Source organism: Pteropus medius, unplaced genomic scaffold (genome assembly GCF_902729225.1).
Source record: "Pteropus medius unplaced genomic scaffold, Ma_sr-lr_union100, whole genome shotgun sequence".
Lineage (NCBI taxonomy): Eukaryota > Metazoa > Chordata > Mammalia > Chiroptera > Pteropodidae > Pteropus > Pteropus medius.
In genome coordinates this window covers 1,068,421-1,095,886 of record NW_024343732.1, presented here as the reverse complement: position 1 = coordinate 1,095,886, position 27,466 = coordinate 1,068,421, and the positions used below count along the sequence as shown (strand labels likewise).

The following is a 27,466-nucleotide window of genomic DNA, read 5'->3' as shown; positions in this document are numbered from 1 at the left end:
CCCTGGTTCTGGTCCTCATTTGCATGGTTTTGTCCCCTCCCCAACATGGAGCTGCCATTTTCCAGGAGAGCAGATCCTCTCTTCAGTCACTGTCCAAGAACCTCATCATAGTCACAGACCATTCAAGGCATTCAAGGGCAGGGACTAATGGGGTGTCCACTGGGGCAGGAATCCTGGGACCGTCTCAGAATTTTGCCCACTACAATGGGACCCGCTCCAGTCTGTTCTCCTGGGATCGGCTGCCCTTCATGGGAGCTGCAGCGGCCACCATTTGCACCCCAAGGCCTCTGCCCAGCACTTCCCACCAAGGAAGGCCGGTCCGTGGGCACAGAGGGTCCCTGAGATCCCTCCAGGCAGGAGCACGAGCTTCCTTTTCCAAGCTGCCCACCGCCCCTGACCCCCTGGAGGGGCAGGCAGGTACCACCACGGATAGTGCGTGGGGGCCGGGGGGCTGCACATGGGCAGAGAGGGTCCCTGGGAGGCAGCATGGCCACTTCAGGTCAAGACAACTCCTGGGAAGAGGACTGGCCAGGTGGGCATGGTGGTGCCAACTATACTCAAGAATCTGATAGGTGAGTCCTGGCAGTGGGCACTGGGTGGGGCTGGGGGAGGTACAAGGGTGTGCTGAAGGGACACCAACTAAGGGCCCCTGAGCAGAGCCGCCCTGCATGGGAGGGCGGTGGAGAGGAGGGGTAGAGGCAGGCCAGGTGGAAGGGGGTCCTGGAGATGTTCAGGGGACAGTGACGGGGAAGACAGGTAGGAGGACGGGGGAGGCCCCCAGGGAGAGCACAGAGGGTGGTTTTGTGGGGCTGGGGGAGCAAAGGCACCCTGCCCGCCTGTCCCTGGGTTTGAGACCTGGCAGGTGCACGAGTAGGGAGAGCTCAGCGCAAACACCTCTTGAAGTTCGGTTTTGTACGCACAACACTAGAAGGAAACATCTCACACTCCCACTGAATATAAAAACTGAATTGTGAATGAATATTCTAGAAAACGTTCCCATATGGGGACAGGGCACTGCCCTATGGGAAATGTGACACCCCCCCACCCCGCCGCAAACACACACACACAGGCGCAACCTGCGAGGATCCTGCACGCGGGGGTTGGGAACTGTCGGGTGCACAGGTGCAGACACTCCCTGTGGGTCCCAGACTCACCAGCCGGGAGAAGCTGCCCTGGGATTTGCCCACAGGAAATGATGGATGGAACTTCCCAGCTTTAGGTCAATATTTTTAACTTTAATGTGCAAATAAATAGAAAAGGAAACTACATTCAAAACAGCTGCAAAGGAAGTCCAAGCCCCAGAACAGAAATTCTTCAAAAACAGAAGAGAGCTCCCTAGAAGCATGCAGGGTGGGGGCTCAGGGGTCTGGCCCACAGCCCAGGCCCCTTCAGAGGCACAGAGGGGTGGTAGGCTCCCCAGGGGGCCGCTGGGTGGGGCTGGTTCAGGAATTCTGAAGATGAGTTCCTTTCTTACAAAACAAGGATGAGGACAAAGTGCCTGGATTACACTCAGAGAAAACATGGGTGGGGGGACCCCGGGAAGGACATGTCAGCTTTGGCCCAGGCCTAAAGTCAAAGGCTTCACAAACCTTGAGTTCCACAGGTAACTTCTAGAGTGTTCTAGAAAGAAGTCTCTACTTCCGGGGACCGTGGGTTTGGCACAGCTCAGCTGCAGGAGGGCGAGGGCTGCAGTTAGCAGAGAGGAGGCTGCACAGGACGGTTCTAGGCCCACTGCCCATGGATCCCAGTCTGATGGCGCCAGAGGCTCGACAGGGTTTCTCATGGTGCAGTAAGTTTAAAGAGCTGGTCTCCAGCCCGATGTGCTTGGCGTTCTTGGCACAGAAAGCCTTTGATGCCTCGGCCCCACATGCTCACACCCTTCCCAGGTGGCAGCTGCAGAAACAGCAGTGTCAGGGCGGGTGTGGGGAGGGCTCTCACCCCCTAAGAAGCCGAGTACCTGGCTGTTGCAGAACTTATAACCGCTTAGAGAACGTAAAGGAATAAATACGTGTGCGCATTTACGTATTTCTAGAATGCCCATCTTAGGTACACGACCCCAGCCCAGAGCCCTCCCCGCATGGGCCACTCAAGCATGGTGGGAGTGTCAGGCCAACCCCTGTCCCCTCACAGACCAGTCTGGCTACCAGATCAACATAGGATTTGGCGTCTCTTTTCGAGAGCAGGGTCTGCTGGGCCATTCTAGTACAACCTGCCAAGCCCACATCTTGACAGTGGGAGCCTAACAGTCTGGCTGAAAGGCTCTTCCCACCGTCAGAGCTACAAGCCTGCAGGCCCAGGCCGTCCACTGGCAGACATGGGCGTTGCCCAGCTTGGGAAATGTTTCTGGAAGCTCCCAGAACCGCCTGGGAAGGACATGCTTTTCAAGCAGGTCCACCATCCCGACACCTTCCATGCTAGAGGCCCTTGAACACTGACCCCTCCCAAGGCTTGTTGCCAACTTTTCCAGCCACCTGTGCACCAAATGACCATCATGGCCCCGCCCAGGGATTTGGCACCGACGACGTCAGTGCCCAGCAGGTGGGTGAACGCAACTGCTTGCTCCTTGGCAAGCGTGTGAATCCTTCCCTTTCTGGTAGGGGCTGAGGCCCCAGAGTTCAAGTGCAGGGGGTTCAGGTATGGCACAAGATGGGCGCAAAGGAAGCTGGGGAGCTGAGGGGAATGGCAGCATGGGGCTGCAACCAACACGACTCCCTTCTCTGGAGCTGGCTGCCTGTAGCAGCAAGGCTGGGGGATGCTCCGCTTCCCTTAGGTGGTTCATGAAAACGCCCCTGAGGGACACCCAGGCTGAGGAAGCGACTGCACCAAGGTGCATGTCGTGGAGGCCGCGAGGGCGCATCAGGGCGAGGCGGGGCGGCGGCTGTACTGCACACGGTAGCGGGTCACGGGCAGGCCATGCACATGAGCCGTCTCGCAGAGTGTCTTGCAGGGAACCATGTCCTCGTCCTCCTCTCCCATCAGCCAGTCCTGCACCAGGCTGGCTGCCTCCACTGTCACGTTGTCCTCCAGCCAGCGGCCGTGCCACTCCTCAAAGTGCTGGTGGTGCCGAAGCAGGACCAGGGGCTGCACCTGTAGGGGGAGGGCGGGGTGGAGAGCCAGGAGGCCCAAGCACCCCAGAGAGCTGTATGTTGGACCCAGGTCCTCAGGATGGGGGCCCAGGCACCTCCAGCCGGCTGTGGGCTGGACCCAGGTCCCTAAGATAGAGAAAGGAGGAGTACCTGCTTGGCCCGGCAGAGGGTCCCCCGGCGGTACATGTAGTCCTCGGAGTTCACGATGAACATCATCTTATGGGAGCTGAGCTTGAAGCGGCAGTCCACGTTGCAGGCGCTCTCCACACCCACCAGCCTCTTCCAGGAGCCCTTGGCCTCACCGCGCAGAGCCCGCACTTGCTCGCACTGCCACCTACGAAACTTCTTGAGGTTCCTGGGGGCCAGAGGAAGATTTGCAGACCAGGAAATCCTCGGCCAGACTTCCCAGGGGTCAGAAAGATGCAAATCGAAGCAAAACACCACCACCTAAACCCTTAAATCCAGTGAAAACCAAACCCAGTCACACCCTGCTGGCTCCTCCCACTTGCTTTCTTGGTCCATCCAACAGAGGAACCTCTTTGCCCAGGATCTCCTTCTCTGTCTCCACTCTCCCCGGATCTGGTCTACTTTCCTTCCTCAGTCCCAGCCACATCCCTCCCTCCTTGCTGAGACACTGTCTTAAGGATCCCTCCTCCAGGTTAGCCCCCACCTGGCAAATGGTCCCCACTTGAATCTAACACCCACCAACAGCCTCCACTGATCTTAAAGTCCACTGTCTGAACCTAACCTGAGATGAGATCTGGTTCTTCCTGGTCCCAGTATGGGGTCCCACGAAGCCACCACTCCTGCCTCTGGCCTGATCCCTGCATTTCCGGTAGCTTCTCCCTCGGGGGCCCTCACCCCCTCCTCATGGCCCTGAAATTACTACTCTCCTCACCCGAGACCTCAGGAAGACAGGGCCCCACTCGCACATATCAGGCTCCCAAGAAATGATCCCAGATGGAGGAAACACTGTCACTCAACCCCATTCAAGATGGGGGTCTTCCCGGAGGGCCCTCTCACCTCTGTAGGAACACAGGCTTCAGGAGGAAGCCCTCTGTGGGTGAGTTGGATGCACCCTCAGTTCCCACGTACTGTTCCACGTACCGAGCCAGGTGCTGCGGGGACAGAGGGAGACAGCCATGACTCCCCTGAAAATCAGGCCTCATGGCCAGGACCGAGCTCAGGGCTCCCTGGGATGTCATCCACACTCCTTCTAAAGCTTTAGGGGGATGGCAGCTGTTGAAGACCCTGACATGTAAAGGAAACCACCAGACTGCAGCTAGGGCAGGACGTGTTTAGGAGAATTCTCTGCTGTGTAATGACTTTTCTGTATTTGTCGAACGGGAAGTTCACATGGGGGATGGAGGCCCCCACGAGGAAGACAGCGGAGTCCACGAATGGATGTCAGAATACCAACAATAGTAGGAAGAGGGCAAGACCAGGTTGAAGGTGGGGGCAAGCAGAAGGTGGGGCCACCCGAGTCCCGAGTGGGCATGGCTGGTGGTGTCTAAGGGACCCTTCACTGCTCACCACCCCGTTAAAGCCAGAGGTTGACAAAATCATACGTGCTGGAAACTTCCAAAAGCGGCAGGCTACGCAGGCCTCCACCCTCGCTTGTCTTAAAAAAGATTTCCTGCGTGAAGCAGGCAAGGAAGACTGCTGGGAGGAGAGGTCCCTTGGCTGTGGTGGGTGGCGGGGCAGGCCCTGCTCCCAGGTGCGCGAGGACAGCACTGTCACTGCACCTTCGTGCTTGTCCAGAAAGAGCCCGGAGCAAACACGGCGCCTTGGCTCCCGGTCCGCAGAGCTTAGCTGCTTGACTCAAGGCCAAAAAGGCAGCAACAGAAATCATATTTTTGATGTCTTTACTTGGTTACACACTGACTCCAGAAAATGTTCTGATGTAGTCAAGTGTGAGGGGACTGTTGTATTTTGTCTGGGACAAAACAGTTCCTGGTATGTGAGATTTTTGGTGATAAAATCAGGAATATCTCAGGTAAATTGGGACGAGCTGTTCACTACTGTGGGTTGGACTGTGTCCCCCAAAAAGACCTGGTACCTGTGAATGTGACCTTATTTGGAAAGACTGTCTTTGAAGATGTAACCGAAGTAAGTTAAGGTCACACTAGAGTAAGGTGGCCCCTAAATGCCTGGTGTCCTTATGAGAAAACAGAGACCAAGGGGAAACGTCTACTCTAGTGGAATATGCGACTCAGAGTGTGGGCCAGGAGGATGTTCTGGTGATTACGGCAAGGGACCTGGAGCCCGGAGCTTCACGCATGGGGAGTGCAAAGGTCACACAACTGAGTGACCATGCTGGCCACGGGCTTGATGGGGATGTCATAGTGTCTGCAGCAGGCGGGAAGAGCCAGGGTTTGGGGGAGGGCAGCCTGGCTCTCACACAGCCCTCCTGCTCTGGGACACACGTTTAACCCCTGAGGGCTTGTCTGCAATTCCTGCCCAATCTCAGGCTCGCATGGAGAGTGTGTGGCCTGTGTTCATGTACGCGGCTCTTGGGGTAGGAGCCCCACGATGCTGCTCATGGCTGCCCCCAGCCCCTCAGCATGCACACGGCAAAGAACCTAGTGCTATGGTCCTCACCTGAACCTCCACAGGGTCCTCTGTCTGGGCCTCCTCAGTGTCCAAGAGCTCAATTGTCATGATCACTTGCCCTTTACGCTGGAGGAACATCACCTAAGGAAAGAGGCGGGGCCAAAGCCTGAAGACAAGAGAACAGCCCAGCCCAGACTGACACAGAAGAGGTCGAGAGGTCATCAATAATCCAATTTCACCAGCCTCCAGGACTAGATCCTTCCTCTGGGAACCATGTGCTGGGCGCCCGCCTCACAGGCCCTGTGGTGCCCTCTGAGGTGGGGGCCAGTATTAAGAGGCCCAGTTAAGGACGTGCTGGGTATGGGAACAGCTGCAGCAGAATCACGATCTAGCCCAAACATGCACTCCGGGACCCAAAACAACGGCTGGCCTCTTCCTATTGTGGGCGACCCCCTTGCTCCCCACCATCACATGGCACCAAGCATGGCTGGCCTCTCACCTTAAAGCAGTTCTCGTCAGCCATGCACCGCTCGGCCTTCCACTGGTAGCTGGTCTCCCTGGCGGCGCGGACACAGCGGGAGGACAGGTTCCCGCCAGCAGCGCCCCGCTTCTTCTCGTTCAGGTAGAGCTCCACCACCTTCAGACAGATGTCGTCGCTCACGAGGTGGTGCAGCTGGTTGGAAGAAAGAGCTGGTGGGTGCCCTGGCTGTGCGCCCCCCAACCCCAGGGGCGAGTGCAGCTGCCGCTCGTATTTCCTGCTGGGGCTCCTGCCTCACCCAAAGAGGACAGGGTAAGGTCCACGATGTGAGGTGAAGGTCAGGAACCGACAGTCTACATAGGGTGACTTCAGCACAAGGTACAGAGTAGAGCAGACGAGAGCGAACCAGATCAGATCAGACTAAACTAGACCAGACCAGAAAACATGGACTAAAGCAGAGCAAACCGGCTCAGAGCAGAGCGGAGCAAACTGGACTGGACCAGCGAACCCTGTCTGGGTGTGAGAAACACGACTAAAGGAAGAAAGCGAAATCGTTCTGAAACAGGCAATGATTAACTGTCTGAGAGTAGTGGGAGGGCACTTGGTTATTTTCCCTAAACGTTCAGCTATAAACGCAATGAATCCCTTTAATTCCTACAAAGACATTTAAAACCCTTAGGTTTAAGAAGAACAAGCAACAGAAATGGCCTGGGTGCAGGCTCAGACGGCGCCACTGTGAGTGGGCCCCACCTGTAGCCAGACTCACTACTAGCCTCGGGGACCTGGGCTTTTCCTGGAGCGTCGCTTTGCTGAATGAATACAGTAACATGTGGCCGCACGCGAGTCTCATAGAGTGCCTGGCACACGGCAGGTTCCCAATAAATGTTGGCTTCTGTTATTGAAAACAAATAACACTAATAAAAATAAAAAAAGCAAGGAGCATGAATACAGCCCCTCCAAGGCAAACTACAGTGTCGGCGTGGAGGGGCCCTGTGAGTATCTGGTCCAGGGCATGTCCAGCGGGCTCCAGTGGAGCCGCGGCTGGGTCCCCAGAGCTGTGGCCCCTTGTGGGCAGACATGACCCCAGCCCGGGGGGTACAGCACTCAGCCCTGAGGTGTCTTGAGTCACTACTTCCAAAAGTTGTATGCAGGGCCCCATGCCTGCTACCCCATCAGCAGGCCGTGGTGGCCACGACTGTGGATGGTGACAGGGAGGGACAGAGACCCAGCCCAGCATGTAGAATGAAACAAGAAGGTTGATGAAGATAAAAGTGTTAAGTATCAGAATAGACCTGTCATTTTTGACGTGTCTTTGTAGCCAGAAGACTCGAAGCTTCCCATTCATCAATGAGAAATACTGGCAAACGGCGTGGACAGGCTCTGCACAAGCCAGGACGTCCAAACAGCCAGAGAGGGACGAAAAGGTGCCAACCCCATAAGCCATGAGGGAAATGCAATGTAAACCACCACCCCTCGGCCCAGGACAGACGAGACAGATGAGAGAGACTGCCAATCCCCAGACCTGGGAAGGATGCAGAGCACCTACCAGGAAACCAGAAGCTTCTACCCCAATGGGCAGGCCTGCCTACACATCACCTGGGGGAGAGGAGGAAACGCCCAGATGGCCACCAGGAGATGTGCAGTGCTGCTGCTCCAAGGGCCCAAATGGGAGCTTGTTCCCTAGAACCTTTTGAAGGCCAGGATAAAGGAGCCATGGGCATCTCAACAAACAGGAATGTCGCATAGTCATGCTACCTGACACAGCCAGCTGGGTGGTGTGCTTCCATTTACACACAGTTCAAGACCAGGGACGCAGTCTCAGTGTGAGAAATTAGGGCGGTGGGTGCCCGTGACGGGGAGTGGCTGGGAGGGGTTGTGGGTGAGGTGTCTGTATGTGAAGACCCACCCGACCTCACACTTTGCGATTTGGGACTTTTCTGTATGTGTGTTCTAAATCAATAAAAAGTTTCTCAAACCTGGAAGGAAAAGCCTCTTCTAGCATGTTCCCAGTGACTGTATCTGGCTGGGAGATTAATGACGTTTTGCTTTTCCTGGCTTCTCTTCCCCTTTACAGTGAACAGCCTTACTTGATAATACGGAAACAAAAGTCGAGTTGAAGAAAAACAACTCCAGCGGTTATTTGAGCAGGACCCATGCCCCAGGACCACGACCCATGTCCCAGGACCACATCCGACCTGTCTGGGGCTTTGCTATTTATATTTACATAACTGGTTTCTTCTCTTTGACATTTGGCTCTTTGACATTTGGCTGTGAGCAATGTTTTGCTACTATAAATGATGCTAATGAATGGCACTGATATTCCCCCCACCCCCTGCGGAGTGGGCTAAGACTATACATTGCCAAATTACCATCACAAAAGGTTTGTCAGCAGGGACTCAAATCCCAGTAAGCCATATTCACAGCAGCCTTATCCAAATCACCCACACGTCCACCCACGGACAAATGGATGAACACAATGTGGTCCACCCACAGTGGAATACTACTCGGCTGTAAAGAGGAATGAAGCACAGACACACACTATGACATGGATAAATCTTGAAAACAGCATGCTGAGTGAGAGAAGCCAGACACAGAAGACCACAGAGTGTATAATTCTGTGTATGTGAAATGTGTAGAACAGGCAAATCCATGAGGACAGAAAGCAGATTGGTGGCTGTCAGTGGCTAGCGGAAAGGGATAGGGAGTGACCGCTAATGGGGATGGGGTCTCCTTTAGGGGTGATGAAAACGTGCTGAAACTAGACAGAGGTGGTAGTTGTACAACACTGTGAATGTATTAAATACCACTAAATTATTCACTTTAAAACGGTTAATATTACATTAACTGAATTCTATCTTGATTTAAAAAGAAGCTACTGACACAAGGCCAACTATACAGCATGGAAGTGACACAAGGGCCAGTTTTCAAAGTCGGAGATAGGTAGAGAGTTAAGGGGAGGGGCTGCTGCCCCATGTGCCAGGCCTCCTGCTGCCCTGCCGGCTGCCGTCCCTGGCCTGCTCACCTGGCGTGCGATGCTCTGCACCAGCTTGTCCATGGTGAAGCCGACGTAGGCGTGAATGGTGAACATCTCACGCAAGGTGTCCTCGTACTGCGCTGGGTCGATGCTGCCGTCCAGCAGGCTGCGCACCATGTCCAGGAAGGCTGGGTAGTACTCCTCCAACTCCACCTCACCTGGGGACGAGCAAGAGCCAGGTCACTCAGGGTCACGGCCATGAGGCCCCCACCAGGATGAATGCAGAATCTCCAAGGAACTGGGTAGCCCATGTTCCCCACCATCCGCTACAGATTTCCTAATGTCGGCCTGTGGCGCCAGGACAGAAGCTTGGCTGGGCGGTGGTTCCAGCATCCAGGCTCAGAGGAAAGTACCCAGAGCTGTGTGCCCAGGGAGGGCAGGCAATAAGGACTAAGGCTGTGGTCTGGCGATGCCAGTTTCTTGGTCCTGCCATGGCACTACAGCCAGTGGTATCACTACTGGGGGAGACTGGGGAAGGGTGTTCAAGGCTACTATTTTCGTGACTTCTCATTTGAAATTTCTCATTGCAGACAACGTAATTATTTCAAAATGGAAAATCAGAAAAAATGCAAGGGACATTTCTGATGAGAAGCTATGAACTGAAACCTCTGAGGCCCGTGCAGGCAGCCGCCCATCTGCTAGCACCGCGCGTTACCCCCGGGCTCTGGCAGGGTCTGGGGGGCTCACTAGGCTGCTTCAGCCGCAGCTCCATGGCGGGGTCGTTGCCCTTTTCCCGACGGCCCTCGCAGAGCAGCTTCTCCCTCTCTTTCTCAGTCCGATACTCCAGGAGCTGCTTCTGTGCCTGGCGGTAGATCTTCAGGAGCCGGGAGCACAAGGTCTGGTGGAGGCGCAGGAAGAAGTACCAGTTGTTGTTGGCGAAGAAGAGGCTGTAGACGTCGTCCAGGGGCTTGTGCGGTGGTGGTGGTGGCGGCGGCAGCTGCTGCTCGGCGGCAGGACCCTCGCCTGCAGCCCCCTTCTCCTCTGGGGGGCTGCTCTGTGGCCCAGGCGCCAGCTTCTTCGGGTCACTGGGATCCACGCTCTGCCCTTGGGGGCTCCCCCGGCCCTCGTCAGCAGAGTCCTCCGATGCCCCCAAGTCCAGTTGCTGGGAGAAGAAGAGGCTGGGCACGAACTGGTGCACCAGCTGGTGGATGGTACCCTGGTCCTCCTTCTGGATGGCTGGCTGCCGCTTCACGTAGTAGCTTATGAGCGCAGCTGCATCCTCCAGGATCTGCCTGTCCTCGTACACGAAGATAAGGTGCGGCTCGCTGGAAGGGGCGCTGCGGCCTTCCGAGTGCTGCTCCTGGTGCTGGGGACAGGGTGGTTATCAGGCAGGAATCAACCCACTGGGAGAACACAAGATGGGGACCCAGGACTAAGGGGCTCTAATGGTGTCACACTGCCCAGGACCAGAATGAGGCCAACTTCCCTCCCACAACCTGGAGCAACATCTAGAGACTGAGGGATATGAGGGGAGCAGAGCCCCAGTTACCCAATTCTGGCTGACCCGGGCTGCCCACTGCAAGCTCTCCATGGGGATGAGGAAGGTTCAGGGTAGACCCTGGGCCTCATTCGGAGCCGCTTACACTTACACACAACTGAGGACCAGGGGCTTCATCTCTGTTAGATATCAGGGCGGTGGGTAATGCCTACCTCAGCCCTTCACGCCTGCCGCCAGCCCCTCTACGGTCCTCCTGTCGCCCACCACAGGCCTCCCACCTGCCTGCTCCCACCAGTCTCCTCACTGAGTCCTGACCAACCAGACCAATTTGGTCAATAGGAGCACAGCCAGCTCTACTACACCCCTCCAGGCCCTCCCACACTGCTCAGCAGGAGACCCCAGCGCCTGGTATGCCACCCTGCAGCCTCAGTGCTTCACAGACCTGGTATTCTTCCTCTGATGCTTCAGGGGCACTGAGTTCTGTCCTGCCATGTGCAGGATCTTTGTAAAAACCTGTCTGCTTTTTCTCCCTAGAGAACGTGTCTCTGGATTCGCCCTTCCCCTTAGTCTTTACCTAGCTTAGTGATTTTTTTTTTCTTGAAAACCTGAAGATAATCCCTACTTCCTCCAGACTACCTTGAGTTTCTGACACTGTACATCTCGGGCCCCCCCCCCCCCCTTCCCCATTATGGAGGGCTGCCTAGGCTCTTGAGAAAAGTGAGATGGATGCCATCCCTGCAGGTGAGACCTCCTGAGGGTAGCGCTTGGGCCTCCCATGCTGTGCCTTGCCCCTCATCAGCCAAATGCTTCTTTCTCCTTTGCACCCAGGGGAAGAGCCAAGGAACTCAGTGGTCTTTTGGGCCATATCACCACCCCCAATTTAAGGATGTACTGCAGACCCCAAGACCTTGAGGATGGAGTCAGGGGCCAAGGGGTAAGCATGCCCTAGGGGTATCTCAGGGGTGTGTCTCAGGGGCCCCTAGCTGTGCTGCTTAAGAGGCTAGAGGCTTGGGCTAGTGGCCTGGCTCCTCTGCCTTCAATTTCCACACCGTAAGAGGAGGTAAAAGGAGGTAAGAGGAGGTACAACCGTTGGCTGCTGACATGAAGGATAAAAGAAAATAAGTGACCCTGCTAATGCAGGTGTTTGGTCATTGATGCTGTCCCGTCTCTGTGACCTGGGCATGGCCCAGGAGTAGTGCCCCTCCCTCGCCACTCCTTGGAGCTCCGGCTGACCTCCCTAATGGCCACATCCAGTGGCCTTCACTGCCCAGCCAGACCTCCCACCGCAGGCTCTTGTTAGTAACTTTCTCCGTGTATTTTTTTCCCCTGCATGCATTTTTCAAAGGCCCAGATACTTAGAGCCCAAGAGATGGGCTCTGCCTGTTTTGTGGTTTGGGACTTGTGAGCCTGGACATTCCAAGACTGGCAAGAGGGCACGGTGCGGGGGCTGGAGGCAGAGCCCTGATCTCCTGCAACTAGCCTTGGCAAGTGGCCACCTCTTGTGTCTCGATTTTCTCATTGCTAAAATCTGGATAACGGTACAGCATAGGATGGTCTGTGGGCAAGGGTTATATGGGATGCTCCTCCTGGGGGTTCTAACGCTGCCTGGCACATACTGGAGCTGGAGAAAGCTGGAAGCGTCACACACCTAAAGGAAGGTCCGGCAAGGCCCATGGGGTGAGAGGGAGACCTCGCTGACAACAGCAGAGCTACTGTAGTCCTCCCACAGCCACTCCTAGTCTGGGTGCCACGGAAACATCCATCCTCACCCCTGGGCAGCCCTGTGAGGTCAATGCCACTAACCCTGCCTAACCACTGAGAAACAGGTAGAGAACTGTCACTGCCCGAGGCTGGGGTCTGCTCAGACATGGGCAGAGGAGGGCCTCACCTCGTCGTAGACACTCTCGATCTCATTGAGCAAGCTCTTGGAGCGAAGGGCCTTGGTGTCGTTCTGCTTGAAGTTCACGGCCTGGTGGTCCAGGGACTTGAGGTAAGCCTTCTCATACTGCTCCCGCCAGATCTTGTTGAAACCCTGCTGGGCCTCCCGCCACTCCTCTTCCTTGGCCTTCAGCCTGTGGGGACCAGAGGGGCTCAGCACAGGGACAGTCTGGGATGCCCGCCTGAGTCACCCATGCATAGGACCAGCCTGTCCTACACCCAGACCAGCCATCACCTTCCGAACTTGGGACAGCCAGCTCCCCACCTGTCTAGGCACAGGATTCTGTGTTGAATACAGGAGAGAGGAAGACAGGGAAGGAGGAATCAAAGGATCAAGAGAACCAATGTGGCTGGTTTTATGGTTTTGCAAAAACATTGCTGCCTCGGAACTAACCTCCTCCCAGTCCTGACTCCCACCACGAACCACACTCACTGTAGCTGTGAGCCTCATGAGGGAAGGGGCCGTGTGGGCGCCGCTCAGCTCTGCAACCCCAGGACTGTGCACGGCACCTGAGGGCGGCCACTTAACTGATACCTGTTCACCAGCATGGAAAGGCTCCTAAGACATATTACTAAATAAAAAGCAAGCTGTGGTGTAAGTCCTACTCTTCATATTTAGATCTGATTTACGTGTATGGAAGAATGAGCTAGAAGGACATGGACGACCATTAACTGTACTTTCTTCTCAGGAGAAGAACAGGGAGATGAAGGAAGACTGGAAAACCCAGTAAGCCAGCCTGAGGCCCTAGGGACCACCCCCTTGTGATGATGCCCATGGCAAACAGCACGAGATTAGTGAGATCCCAGGGGGCCCCTGTGGTGGGCGGGGCAGCCAGAAGCTGAGGACACCTTTTGAGGACAACAGGGACAGCGGTGACGGGGTTTTTCTTGAGGCTCTCGATGATCTCCGGAGCCTTGTCACCATAGATGCGATGGATGGCACGGCGCTGGATCACCTCCGACGTGCCCCCCAGACAGTCATCCAATCGGAACTTCTCCTGGTCCTCTGGTGCCATCCGAGAAAGCTTCTTCTGTACGCTTTCCAACACCCGGATCGTGGCCAGGTTGGTCTCCAAGACTACGTCTAACTACAGAGAGGGAGACGAGAACAGGTTGGCAGTCAGGGAGGGGGTCAGCGGGGCCCTGGGGAGGGGTTTGGGCCAGCAGAAGGGGTTCTCAGAGCTAACAAACGCCATGTCTGAGCAGGGATGACAGGCATTAGAAAGCAGGGCCCTCACGAGGGTCTAGGGGCCTGACCAAGTGTGGCTGATTACAGGGCTGGAGTCTAGCCAGAGAAGGCAAAAATGCAGGACTCAGTGCTCAGGGCCTGAGACCGTGGGCTGATCACCACTGGCTGACCCCCTTCACAGGCACCAAGAGCATGTTTTGTTCAGCAATAAAAAGGAAGGAACCTGGGGCACACTTAGCCCCTGGATGGCTCTCAGGGCATGTGCTGCGAGAGCCAGTCCCCAAAGGGTACATACCATGTGATTCCATTTATGACAGTGAGAAAGACAGAGGACAGGTCAGTGCTGCCAGGGGTCAGGGCTGGGGTGGGGCCAGGAAGGAAGTGTTCGGCTATAAAGGGCAGAACGAGGGATCCCAGTGGTGGGCAGCTGTTCACTATCTTGGCCGTGGTGGTGGCCGTGGTAGTGGCCGTGGTAGTGGATACATGAAACCCCACAGATGGGAGAATTGCACAGAGCTGAATATACACACATGCCACACATGCAAACAGGCACCCACACACGAAACAGTCCAACTGGGCAGATGTGTCAATGTCACTGCCCCAGCTGTGATACAATGACATAGATTTACAACTGTTATCGCTGGAGGAAGGGAACCCCAATTGCTGTGTTATTTATTATGCTGCATGTGAACTTTCAATGACATTAGTAAAAACTTCAAAAAATTAACTTAAGCTAACTTAATTTTAAGTAATTAAATTCAAATACACTTCTTTTTTTTTTTTAAAGAACAAAAGTACCATTGCCTGGCCAGCCTGGAGGAAAGCAAGGCAGAAAAGGACTTGTCAGGGAAACTGCTGGAAATCCCTGGTACTCGAAGGGAGACTCGGGGTTTAAGCAGGGGCAGGATACATTCCAGGGTAGAGAGGGAGATGAGCAGGAGAGAGTGAGAAGGCAGTCCCTTGGAGGAGTGGGGACAGGCACGCATCCTGGGTCACTCCCATCCTGGCTAGGACCCAGGGCTGCTGGGAAGGCCCCGCAGCGCCAACACACATACCTCAAAACGCTCATCCTCACAGCGGTGCAGCTGCTCCTCGTAGGGCGTCTTCTTGGAGCTGACGAAGGTGGAATCCTCTGACCAGGAGGGGAAGGAGACCCAGGTGTCATTCAGCACCTGCACCAAGGAAATGCAGTTACCAGTATGACAGACTCCAAGGGCTGGAATTGCTTACTGTGCTGTCCAATGTAGAAGACAGAAATAATACCATGCTGATTTTACAAATAGTAAATCGTACAAATAGTAAATTTAATTTTAAAATGGTCTTAAGAAAAAACATGACTTTGGTCAAGTGAATAAATCATACTCTTCCAGGGACAAACTTTGTAAAGAGCCGGATAAATACTTCAGGTCTGGTGGGCCATGTGGCCTGTCAGGACTACTCAGCTCTGCCTTGGTCCTGGTAAAGCAGCCACAGGCGACATATACAGTAATGCAAAATTTAACTGATAAACACTACCAGTGGGCTGGATTTGGCCCACAGGCCATAGCTTGCTAACTTCCGGACCATACCCTGGAATCCAACAGGCACCCTTGAATTCTGGAAATGCAATTGTCCACTAATCCTGAAGAAGTGTTCAGTAGTCAAGCTAAAAGGAAACACACTGAGGGCAGTGAACCCAGGACGGAGAAGGCTCATGGCAGAAATAAAGTTAAGTCAAAATGATGGAGGAGCATCCAAACCCTATGCTGGTGCTGTGGGCTCTGTGGCTTACCCAAATTGCCAGCAGGATAAGAAACTGTCATCTATGATCAAGTATTTTCTTTTGCCACATCCTAGCGCCACCTATTATTCAACATTTGGGGAGGTTAACACTCAGTCTTTCATCTGACACATGGGGGTGAGGAGTGTTTCTGCGGGAGGCACTCATGACACAAGCTGATGTGAGCCCTGGGGTGCTACCTCCTTGCAGATGGCCGTCCTCCCGCTGCACTTGGGCTGCTGATAGGTTTTAGGGAGTGCTCGGTAGCTGGATCCAATGCGCTTGCAAGACGCGTAGTCAATTTCCCGGCTTATTCCGTCCCCAGATCTGTCACTCATGGGTGGGGCGAATGACAGCTCTTTCACCCCAAGAAAGGACTTGAATTGTGCGAAGAGTTCTGGAAATTTCCTTCAGAAATAAAGACAAATGAATGGTAAGTCAGCACCCCTGGGGCTTTCGGGAAGTGATCTAGGGATTTCAGAATGGCTGTGTAGGTGCCTGCAGGTAAAGATGGCCAGATGTAAGGTCAGAGAGAGGCAAGGGGTGGGACCCAGTATCAGATGTTCATAAAGTCCCCACTTGGGAGTGAATCCGACCCCCCAATGCTCTGTCACCAACCAGGCCCCACCACTTGCAGGACAGCCTTGAAACATACTGGAAAAGACAACCTAGACTGGCAGAAGCGGGTCAGTGATGTTCCCTGACTGAAAGAGGGAGGGGGTTGATCAACTATGGCCAACCGGCCCAACCCTGTCTTTGTAAATAAAGTTTTATTGGCTCAGTGAGGTCCATTCCTGAATCACTGTTTGTGTCTTTTTTGCACAATGTCAGAGTTGGGCAGTCCTGATCCTTGGCCCTTGACAGATAAAGTCTGCCAAGCTCTGCTCCAGAGCCCTCTGCCCCCATGGGAGACTCCTCCTAGAACCACCCACATGGATACATTCTCATGAGTCATAATGTATGTTGATGAGAAGTTTTTCAAGTAATTCGCCCCAATGTCACCTGGATTCAGGTTTAAATAAATATCAAATCCTACTGAAAGGGTATAGTTACTATGACAGCTGGCATGGTGATCCTGCTGTGACAGAGCAAGGCAGTCTCCCCTGGGGTGTCTTTGGGGCCAGAGGTCACACATGGTCGTGTATAATGCGTGCTTGCCATGTTTCAGATTCTATTTTAAGGGTTTTACATACAGAGCCCACGTGGAGCTTTCTGAAACTTGAGGTCAGACTGGCTAAGGAACTTGCCCAAGGTGACAGTCCTGGTGAGGGGAAGGCAACGCTGGGACCCGGCCAACCTCCCCACCCAAAGTGCACTGTGTATGAACTGCGTGTGCGCGTTCACCTCCCAGAATGCCCCTGCCTTCCCAGCGGCTGCCTGCCCCCACATTGCAGCAGGACATGCTGGAAGCTGGCTGCTGACCTGCTGACAGGGTTTCTCTCTGGGCAGCTGAGATGCTAGGCAGAGATGTTCATTCTTCCTGAAATTTGACTGTTAGATAAATTTTAAAAGCCTATATTAAGAGAACCTCCAGGGTAGAATTTTAAAAGCCTATATTAAGAGAATCTCCAGGGTAAAATTTTAAAAGCCTGTATTAAGAGAACCTCCAGGGTTTTACGCCGAGTGGAAAAAGCTGATCCCAAAAAGGTTACATACTGTATTATTCCATTTATGTAACACTTTTGTCATAGAAGTGTTAGAGACAGAGTGCAGCTGAGTGGTTGCCAGGGGCTGGGGGCTAGGCCTGGGACAGGGAGAGGGAGGGACACAGGCGTTGAGTATCAAAGGTCAGCACGACAATCCTTGTGGTTCCATAGCTGTTGAGTATCTTGACTGTGGTGGTGGACACATGACCCTTCCAGGAGATACAGCTACACACACACAGGTACGCATGCACACACATACACACACAGGTACCAGAAACAGAGAAACCTGCAAAAATGGGTGGGTTGCCCAAATGCTACCATCCTGATTGTGGTGCTGACCTCAGGTGTTTCCGTGGAGGCGGGGGAGAGAGAGGGGAATGAGTCCTACAATCTGTTTTCTTATAACTGCAGGTGAATCTATAACAATCTCCATAACAACTTTCATTTAAAGACCACATTGAATAACGCACCTATCCAAAGCAGTGGCTTAAAGAAGGGTGGACAGAGTTTACAAAAACAAATCCCACGTGGGGAGCCCGAGTACTGCTCACCCTAGAAAAGGGCTGACGAGTTGGAGGAGCTCTGAGCCTGACACGAGCTCCTGGTTGAAGAGTGCGATGCAGCGGAGAAAGTTCTCGTAGACCTCCTGGCTCTTTAGGACCCTGCGCACCTGTGGAGAGAGTGAGTGAGGGGCCTTGAGGACAGGCCCAACCCCCACTTCCTCACCCAATTGGTTCAGACATCACTAGGTGCATGCAGAGTTACCAACATGGGCGTGCTCTAAAGTGACTGGCTGTGGTCTGCAGGGCAAGGCTCTCCATGCAGCAATTCGCAGTTCAGACAGCATGTGCACAGGCCATCTTGCTGGCTTGGCCCACTGACCCTGGGTGGGAGTCCCAGGACCATCCCTACTTTAGAAAAGCCACACAGCTGAGGAGCAGCAGACATGTGTCCTCAAACCAGGCTTGGGTCCTGAGCTCTGCTGCCTCCTGCCCACCAGTGGCCCACAATCCCTTCCACTGTGAAAACTAGTGCCAGCCCCTCCTCTCACACCTACCCAAGGGCTCTCCTTCCCTCCTGCTCCCTTCCCAGGAGCTCCTGCCCTGAACATCTGAGCCCATCTGAGCCCCGACAGTCACCTTGTCAAAGAAGGAGAACTCCTGTAGAGTCCCATACTTCCCCACAGCAGCGATTGACAGGTCTTTGGTACCACGTAGTTTCATTTTCTTCTGCAGAGAGAAGTGTGTGCCATCAGTGCCCTGTGCACCCCATGAGCAGCCCCTCTGCCCACCTTTGTCAGAGTAGAACCACTACCAGTACTGAGCTCTCCCAATGTGAAGTTTCATGGGGGTGCTGGATGAGGTCTACCCTGGACCCCTGTGGATGAATTTCTGAGGACCACCCACCCTGCATCTGAGACCTAGTAAAGGGTGAAGCTCGCATGACCACCCTGCCCGAACTCTGGGATCTAAATCTTAGCAGTTAAGGGCTTTTGTTAACAAGTGGGAGCAACAAAGTTGGAATAGCAAGGGAGCTGTGTCCCTGGATACAATATCAGAAATCTCTTTCCTGCCTGTTTTGTCCTGTGATGGTGATGAGAAGGGCACGAGAAAGGGACAGAAGGACAGCACCAGTGGGATCCTGAAGAAGTCCAGGTTTTAAATCTCTGTGAAGACTTCTGTCTCTAAGCTGGACTAGGACATGAACTTGGCTGCACTCCTGAGGCATCAAGGATGCTATAAAACCATCTCCCAAGTGCCTGAAGAATGATGAGGATGTGTCAAGAGAACATAGGAGCCAGCCAGAAGGGCTCCACTGGCCAAATCTGGGATAGTCTGGGCATCGAGATAAATTGAGTCATGGATTACAACCCAGAGTCCATGTTGATACAGGGAACTAAATAAGTGGGGATAAAGAGAAAGCTCATCCTTACAGTAGAAAGTCACCTACTAAATGCATAAGGAGTGATGAGATTAGAAAATCACTATAATAGATGATGAATGCAACAAGAGCTGGATCTCAGCCCCTCTCATCCCTCAGAAGGGCACCTTGTGCAGTGACCAGCCTGTAGAACAGTACATGGGGCCCTGCTGGGAAAGAGTCGTTCGTGATGGTGAAAAGGAGCAGATGGAGCATTACATTCTGTTTCTGCAGGAGGAGGTAACACTCCTTACAACAATTTTCTGAGTCAGGGGAACAGATGAACAGCCACCTTAGAGGTGAGCCAAATTCCCAAGATCCCACAGCTGGTGCATTTCAACCATACCAGGGTCCAGACTCAGGTCCTTGCCCCAGGCCAGCTGCCTGGGGTCTCCTCGTGTTGTTCCCCAGGTCATCTACAGAGAGGGCCAGGCTTCTGGGTGTCCACACACACGGACATCTAGACACACAGCTGATGGTTACCTTGGCCGGTGCTGATACTGGCCGGAGGAGTGAGGGCCGGGAGCGCTTTTTGCTGTGTTCCAGGTTCTTTTCGTGATCACTCTTCTGGACACTGTTCATTTCACAGGGCCCGTTTCCTGTGAACTAAAGACACAAACACAGGAGGTGGTTAGCACTGGAGAGACATAGCCAGGTCCACAGTGCTGATACTCCATTTGTCTGAGTGCACAGAACCGCCTTTAGTTCAGCCCACAGCCCCAGTGATCACTGTTTGCTACAGACCAGAGGCTCTGTCCACACATGTGAGGTGACCCCAGCTCTGGAGATGCTCAGATTTACTGGGGGAGAGACCAGTGTCATCACAGTGATATGCTATGTGGCTGGGAGAAAGCTCACAGAAGGCTGAGATGGAGGATGGGTCCCAACAGGCAAGGGAGGACTCAGGGTAAAACACTGAAGTTGGGCCTTGGTGTGTGGGGCTCATCCAGCGAACTACTGATAATTGGGGTCTCGTGTTCAAGTGCACCACAAAAAGGAAAAGTATTTCAGACAAGGGTACTGGCATATGCAAAGCTGCAGCAGCAAGAGGAAGCAGCTGAAGGCTGCTTCCTTTTTAGGAATGAGAAAACCCATCCTGGGGGTAGTGTCCTCATTCAGTGGGGGCTGTTTGCTGGTCCTCTCAGGCTCTATGCCCGCCACTGATGAACAAGTCAGAGATGCTTGTCCCAAGCAGGGTACCTACAGGGTGTCAGCAATATTTACAAAGAATAGTTCTGGAAAACTCTAAATAGGATTCGCATCAATGTGAACGTGCCAGTAAGCTGGAACAGGCGTGGGAAGGTGGACAGACCGCAGCTTTTCTGCAGGCTGTGGACAGGGCTAAGGAGGCACATAAAATCACCCCACCAAGGGACCTAGACATGGAGACACCATATGAAGGATATGCTATCGCCCCAAGCATGGGCTGGGTGAGCAAGTCATGCAGCATCCAAACAAAACAGCAGCATCTATCGGATTAGAGTGGGACCTATGTCTCCGTGTCACTGCCAGGGACTGCGTACCTGATACACTGTTACGTGAAAACAGAAAAAAAGAAACCCTAGGGCAGAACAAACAAGATGCCATTGTTTTTTAAAGAATAAACATTTGTTTGCACATGCAGAGGAAATTTCTAGAGGACACATAAGATACCTGTGGGTGCTTAACTCTGAGGAGAGTAACTGGAAAACTGAAGATAGGAAGGGAAATTTACTTTTCATACTTAATACTCTTACCAATACTTCATTTTTTCATGAGCACATACTATTTTATAATAATCGAAATAACAACAATAATGTCCTATTGTTAACTATAGGCCAAACTTATCCATTAGGGGATAAAATTCTTTGAACGACAGTTATCTGAAAATTCAAAGTTACTCCAAGAACCTTAAGTAGAAAAATTCTCTCATCTTTTTATAGGTGTCAGAACAGGTGGAACCACCAATTCCTAAGGGAGGTGGGTGGGTGACACCAAGACACACACTGAGTGAAATGGGAAGCTAAAGGGGAAACCCACTGCTTGCCCAGCCAAGCTTGCCCAGCTGGAAGGACAACATAAGTTAAATATCCCAATTTGCGAATGCTTGAGATAGACCCCAAAGCCCATTTAGTTGGAGGCTAGAACAGTCACCATGCTTGGCCTGTTTCTGTAAATAAAGTTTTATTGGCACACAGCCACACCTACTCATTGATATGGTCCAAGGCTGCTTTCACACTAGGATAGAAGAACTGAATCTTTGTGACAGAGGCTGCCTGGCCTGCAAAGCCTAAGATACTTGTTATCTGGCCCTTCATAGGAAAATATCTGCCAACTCTGACCTATGACAAGCAATCAAGTTTAATTGGGACAATATGAAATTTCATCTTTGGTTTCTTTTCCCTACGGTTTTAACAGAAATCTAAAAATCAATATAAAGGACCATGACCATAAAGATCACTTTATAAAACATTGTATGTGGGTGTTTTTAATAATTTTAAAATAGATCAATCTTTTAAAATGTATATGATAGCTCTAGTCATCCAATATACACTAAAAATACTTTGCTGGACTGACAACAAATGCCATTTAAAGAAACTGTGTGGGAAGGCAGTTTTCTGAGGAAAATGCTCATTGTTTTTTTTTTTAGGGCAGGCTTTGTCCATGTTCAACTTTGTAAAGTCCTAGTTGTGTCCACTAGAGGGCGCTGTGACTACAGCAATCAGAGGACAAGCAGCTCCACTAACCTGCCAGGGACCATGAGCTTAAAGAATCACCACCAAGATGAAAATTAAGGGAACTAAGACCGCTCTTGCCAAAAAAAAAAAATGCTAAGAATTGGGGCGAGCAGGGTGGACTGACAGTTTTATCAGTTACCTAAGTGTCTGCTGTGCACTGCCCTCACGACCCCAGCGGATGGGTCTCCCTACCCTCTATACCATCTCCCAGGGTGGTTCCGCTCTCAGCTCAGCAAAGGCAAGGCCCCTAGCGCAGTCCCGGGCTCACCCTGGCCAGGCACTTCCCTAAGGAATCTTCCAACCAGCCTAGAGGGAGATGTCCCCATGGCCACTTCCTAGATGAAAGAGCTGAGGCTCAGGGAGTGACTTGCCAGGCTTCCATAGCAAGAAGGTGGCAAAACGAGACATGAACCAGGTGTTCAATCATGAGCCCTTGTTCCAGGCGTTGCACCCACCACCTCCTGTCAAGGCAGGGCTGCTCTCTTGAGCTTCCCTGCAGTGTGGAGAAAGGGCATGTCTCTGGACCACTCTGCGCTAATGGCAAGGACTCTGGGAAGGCTGGCCAGGGATGTCACCGTGTACTCAGCACCCTGCGTGGATGGAGTTCAGAGAAAGAGCTGCCAAGGTCGTGGTCAGAGCTGAGAGGGGAGACCCAGATCCAAGAGGATGAGACCCAAAGACGATCTACCAAGTGTATAAGAAGGCAAGACAGGCTTCACAGAGTATGATGGGATGTAGCCTGAGTTACCAGGGATGCAGAGGGAGGCAAAGAGACCTCTGACAAGCAGAGGAGGAAGATGGAGCACTGAGCACAAGCTGGGCCTTGCATGAGGCACTCAAATGACAACAGTTTGCTGAGTTCCCATCTGAGCAGGAGGGCCAGGTATCTGTGTGAGAGAAGAGAATGAGGCCTGGGAGGTGATGCAGCAGGCTCAAGCCTGCCTGCAGCACTGATGAAGCCGAGCAAGTGCTGTGGCCTAGGCTACGTGCTCGAGGGCTCTGCCCAGGCCTCCAGTCCCCTGAGGACGCCCGAGGCTCTGGGCAGGTCAGAAGGACTGGCTACAGCTCTAGGACTTATGTCAGCCTCACTAACAGACAACTTCTCTGACCTGCAGTCAGGCACTGTTTCATGGCAGCATCCCCGCTTAGGGACAGTGCTCAGTGTCCAGGAGACAGTGATGCCTGGCCTGGGACAAGCCCTAGTCCATGCACTGGAAGTTCACCTGACTGAACCAAGAGTCTTCAAGGAATCCAAACCCAGACTTCTTTTGCCTCTGATCTCCTCCCTTTGAGACCTGCTGACCCCCAGCCCTGTCCCCACTGCATCTTCATTCAGAAGCAGGACCTAGGAGAAGTGGTGGTACCACATGAAGGGAGGACCACTCGTGTGGTCACGCTCCAAGTTGTTGTCATCAAGGGCAGAGAGGAAGGAGGAGGAAAACAGAAATTGGAAGTCAACGAAGTACGAAAAGAAGGAAACTTCCTCAATCTGATAAAGGGCATTTATGAAAAGTCCACAGCTCACAGGACACTCAAGGTGAAAGACTGAAAGCTTTTCTTCTACGATCAGGATCAAGACAAGGATGCCTGTCCTTACTGCTTCTATTCAACACGGTACTGGGGGTTCCACCAGAGCAATTAGGTAAAAGAACAAAAAAGAAAGAAAAGAAAGAGGAAAAAAAGAAAAAGGAAGAAACAAGAAAAAAAGAAGGAAGGAAAGAGAAAGAAAAGAAAGGAAAGAAAGAAAAAGAAATAAAAAGGAAAGGCATCTAAATTGGAAAGGAAAACTCTTAAGTAGCAGGTGGCATGATCTGATATATAGAAAATCCTAGTGAATCCACAAAAACTATTAATAAGCTAATGAATGGATTTAGCAAAACTGTAGAATACAAACTCAACATACAGAAAGCAGTAGTTTCTATATGCTAACAATGAACAACCGAAAAATGAAATTAACAATTCCATTACTAATAGCATCAAAAAGAATAAAATACTTATGAATAAATTTAACCAAGGCGGTACAAGACATGTATACTGAAAACTAAAAAAGATTGCTGAAAGAAATTAAAAAAGATTTAAGTAAATGGAAAGATGCTGCATGTTCATAAATGGGAAGGCTTAGTACTGTTAAGATGGCAATATTCCCCCAGTTGACAGATGCCATTCAATCTCTTTTAAGATCCCTAAGGCCTTTCTCACAGAAATGGAAAAACTGATCTTCAAATTCACATGGAAATGCAAGGTGCCCTGAATAGCCAAAACAATCTTGGAAAACAAGAACAAAATTGGAAGACTCGCACTTCCTTATTCCAAACTTACTATAAAGCTACAATAATCAACAGTCTGGTGCTGGCATAAGACAGACATGGAGATCAATAGATTAGAATGGAGAGCCCAGAAATAAACCCATACAACTATGGACAATTGATTGTCAACAGGGTGCCACAACCATTTAATGAGTACAGAAGAACAGTTTCTTCAACAAGTGGTGCTGGGACAACTGGATCTCCACATGCAAAAGAATGAAGTTAGACCCTTAGCTCACATCATACACAAATACTAACTCAAAATGGATAAACGACCTCAATATAAAAGCTAAACCTATAAAACTATTAGAAGAAAACACAGACGGAAATCTTCCTGACCTCAGAAGATTTGGTAAAAAATTCTTAAATCTGACACTAGAAGCATGAAAAACAAAAGAAAAAAATAGGTAATTGGAATTGATCAAAATTTAAAACATATATGCATCAAAGGACACTAACAAGAAAGTGAAAAGATGAACTACAAAATGAAGGAAAATATCTGATGAGGGTCTAGTGTCCAGAAACATAAGGAACTCTTACAACTCAACGACAGAGAGACAAACTAAAAAATGAGCAAAGGACTTGAATGGCTATTTCTCCGAAGAAGATATAAGAATGGCGTTGTGGAGAAACTGAAACCCTAGAATACTGCTAGTGAGAACATAAAATGATGCAGCCATCATGGAAAAAAGTTGGGCAGTTCCTCAAAATTTAAACATAGAATTATGATATGACACAGCAATTCCAATCCTGGGTGTAGACACCAAGGAACTGAAAACAGAGACTCAAGCAAATACTGTACGCATATGTGCACAGCAGCACTACTCACAACTGTCAAAAAGTGGAAATGACCCAAATGTCTGCTAGTGAATGAGTGGATAAACAGAATGTGCTCCATCCACACAAGGGAATATTCCTCAGTCACAAAAAGGAATGAAGCATTGACACATGCTCCGACGTGAATGAAACTTAAAACGTGAAGAAAAGCCAGACACACAAAAAACACATTGTATAATTCCATTTATATGAAATGTCCAGAACAGACAAATCCATAGAGACAGAAAACAGATTGGTGGTTGTCAGGGGCTGGGGGAGGGGGCTGGGGAGCAACTGTTCATGGGGACGGGGTTTCCTTCTGGGGTGAGGGCAATGTTCCAGAACTAGACAGAGGTGGTGGTTGTACAACACTGTGAATGCATTACAAGGCACTAAATTATATACTTTAAAATGGTACATTTTATGTTACATAAATTTCACTTCAATTAGAAAAAACCCTTATGTTCGTGGAAAAGAAAAAGAGGAAACAGAAAAGGGCAGCCTAACAGGCCTCAGGCCACAGCACGGGGAGAAAGACCGACAGAGCAGTCTGCACTCTCACTGTCCCTGTCCCAGGGCCCTCCTCTGCTCTCTGCCCACTCCCCCCCGCCCTGCCACTGCCAAGTCCCAGCCCACCCCCACCTGGTCCCTCCAGAGTGGGAGGTGGTGGGCCCTCCCCTCCTTCTCAGAGCCCTGGTTACAGGCAGGTGGCTCTGCAGTCCTGGAGGAATATGAGGTGCCCTTGCCTTTCCTCCCAAGCCAGCCCTCACCATCTGGCATTGTCAGTAGAGAAGCCCTCTTCAGGACCTCCTCCAGCTTGACATGAAGGTGGAGCCTGTGACAGGAACCTGCACTGGGGGCCTGTGGGTGTCTGTACCTGTGTGGCTCCTGGGGGAACCCAGCATGTCCTGGGGGTCGGACTATCCTGGCCTGGCCCTGCACTGAGGCATGGGGTCCCGGCTGAGGTGGCCCGCAGGCCAGGTGGGCACTCTGTACTCACCAGGGACCGCTTAGCTTCGGGCAGGAACTGTCCGAACTCGGAGAGCAGGTCCTCCTGGCCCCGGAAGAGGTTGGCCACCTCGGTGAACACCTCCTCTTCAGACATGCCCCGAAAGGGCCGGCCCTTCGTGCTCAGCTGCTCCTTCTGCCGATTGTTGGGAAAGGGAAAACAAGTCGTTAGTCAAGGCACCAGGCACCGGGCTGTGACATTTAGGCATCCCTCTGTGGAGGAGAGAGGGGCCCAGCCCCATCGCCCTGCCAACAACTCGGGGTGCCCTACAGCGAACACCTTTGTCTGGAGAACAGTCCTCTGTGCTTACGTCCCAACCCTGCTCCACCACACGACCTGAGCCCTGGCCACGGACGAGGCCTGACCTAGGAGGTGGAAGGAACATGGGCAGGGGCACAGTCATGGAAGGACCTGGTCCCAGCCCTCCCATGGACAAGGGGGCATGTTCTGCTGGGCAGAGGAGCACAGAGCTAGCACTAGGCCTTGAAGAGAAGTGGGCGAAGAGAAAAGGAAGTGACTTCCATGCCAAGGGACCTGTTTATCCTGTCCCTGAGGGCTGAAGGAAGACAACCTGACCTGGAGCTCAAAGCAACAAGATGAGGACCGGAGGGGACCTGGGTCGGAAGCCACAAGCAAAACTCAAGTTGGACATTAAAAATAAGTCCCTGTCAACTTTATACCTGAGGATGTGACCGAGCAAGAGGCATCAAGGCTGGGACTCTCCCGGAACGCAGGACACGCCCACCCCCAGCTACAAAGGGGAAAGCGCCAACCTCGGTGTGTCCCCAACTCCTGGCCCCAGCACACTGAGGGCAGCTGGTTTTCAACCCTACACCCGTAGCACCTACTTAGGAGGGGAAAAAGGATAAGTGCCTCCCCAACCACCAAAGTTACTGGGACACTTGAAAGCCAAAGAAAAAATAGATGAAGACCACTCAGTTCAGAGAATAAACACAAGTTATATCTATACACATGAATACAATGACTGAACTGAATGATGTTTAAAGAAATACAACTTAAAATAGCACCACTTCGCTCATCAGATTGACAAAGATGAAAGGAATGTGGTTTCCAGTAAGGTGGAAAGGAGACAGGTGCAACCTAGCAGAGGGAAACATGGCTCTACCTACGACCACGTGACAGGTGCGCACCCTGACTTAGGGCCGCGCTTTCTGGGAATGTTCCCTCAGAGACTGTCAGTTCTGCTCTAATGCTTGTTTTGAACATGCGAATCTGTAGCATTTGATATGTGTACTAAGGAATGATCTCAGTGCAGTGTGAATTTTGTGACTGCTTATGTGGGAGAAATCCTGGGTGAGTGTAGAAAATCACAGCAGGCTGACTTGAGCAGTGTGGGAAAACACCCCCCCACCCATGACCCTTCAACATCTGTTAAGAGCCACCTGCCTGGGCCATCAGGGGTTACTACGACCCGTCCCATTTCAGGATCCCTCCTCCCAGCACCTCGCAGTGACCCATAGGCTGCAACCTTCCCACACCCACACGTGAGCCTCAGGTCTTTCCAGAATTAAGTGCCACAGGTGCTCTAGTATTTGTGTCATTCTTAGCCTTTTAAT

The 27,466-nt window shown here is 52.1% G+C and overlaps 1 protein-coding gene across 1 annotated transcript in view; it reads right to left on the bottom strand.

Moving 5' to 3' along the window:
* Window positions 1-1,214: 1,214 nt before the first annotated feature.
* Window positions 1,215-27,466, bottom strand: part of SIN3B (SIN3 transcription regulator family member B) — a 37,027-nt gene continuing 10,775 nt past the window's right edge. Inside the window, exons 5-19 of the mRNA XM_039867738.1 lie at window positions 25,881-26,024; window positions 19,525-19,647; window positions 18,261-18,350; window positions 17,673-17,791; window positions 15,676-15,883; window positions 14,772-14,888; window positions 13,377-13,615; window positions 12,478-12,661; window positions 9,839-10,457; window positions 9,140-9,309; window positions 6,139-6,312; window positions 5,688-5,780; window positions 4,110-4,204; window positions 3,237-3,441; window positions 1,215-3,087 (exon numbers count right to left, since the gene is read on the bottom strand). Coding sequence (XP_039723672.1) covers window positions 2,857-3,087; window positions 3,237-3,441; window positions 4,110-4,204; window positions 5,688-5,780; window positions 6,139-6,312; window positions 9,140-9,309; window positions 9,839-10,457; window positions 12,478-12,661; window positions 13,377-13,615; window positions 14,772-14,888; window positions 15,676-15,883; window positions 17,673-17,791; window positions 18,261-18,350; window positions 19,525-19,647; window positions 25,881-26,024 — 2,811 coding nt within the window. The 3' untranslated portion in view covers window positions 1,215-2,856. The remainder of the gene's footprint in view (window positions 3,088-3,236; window positions 3,442-4,109; window positions 4,205-5,687; window positions 5,781-6,138; window positions 6,313-9,139; window positions 9,310-9,838; window positions 10,458-12,477; window positions 12,662-13,376; window positions 13,616-14,771; window positions 14,889-15,675; window positions 15,884-17,672; window positions 17,792-18,260; window positions 18,351-19,524; window positions 19,648-25,880; window positions 26,025-27,466) is intronic.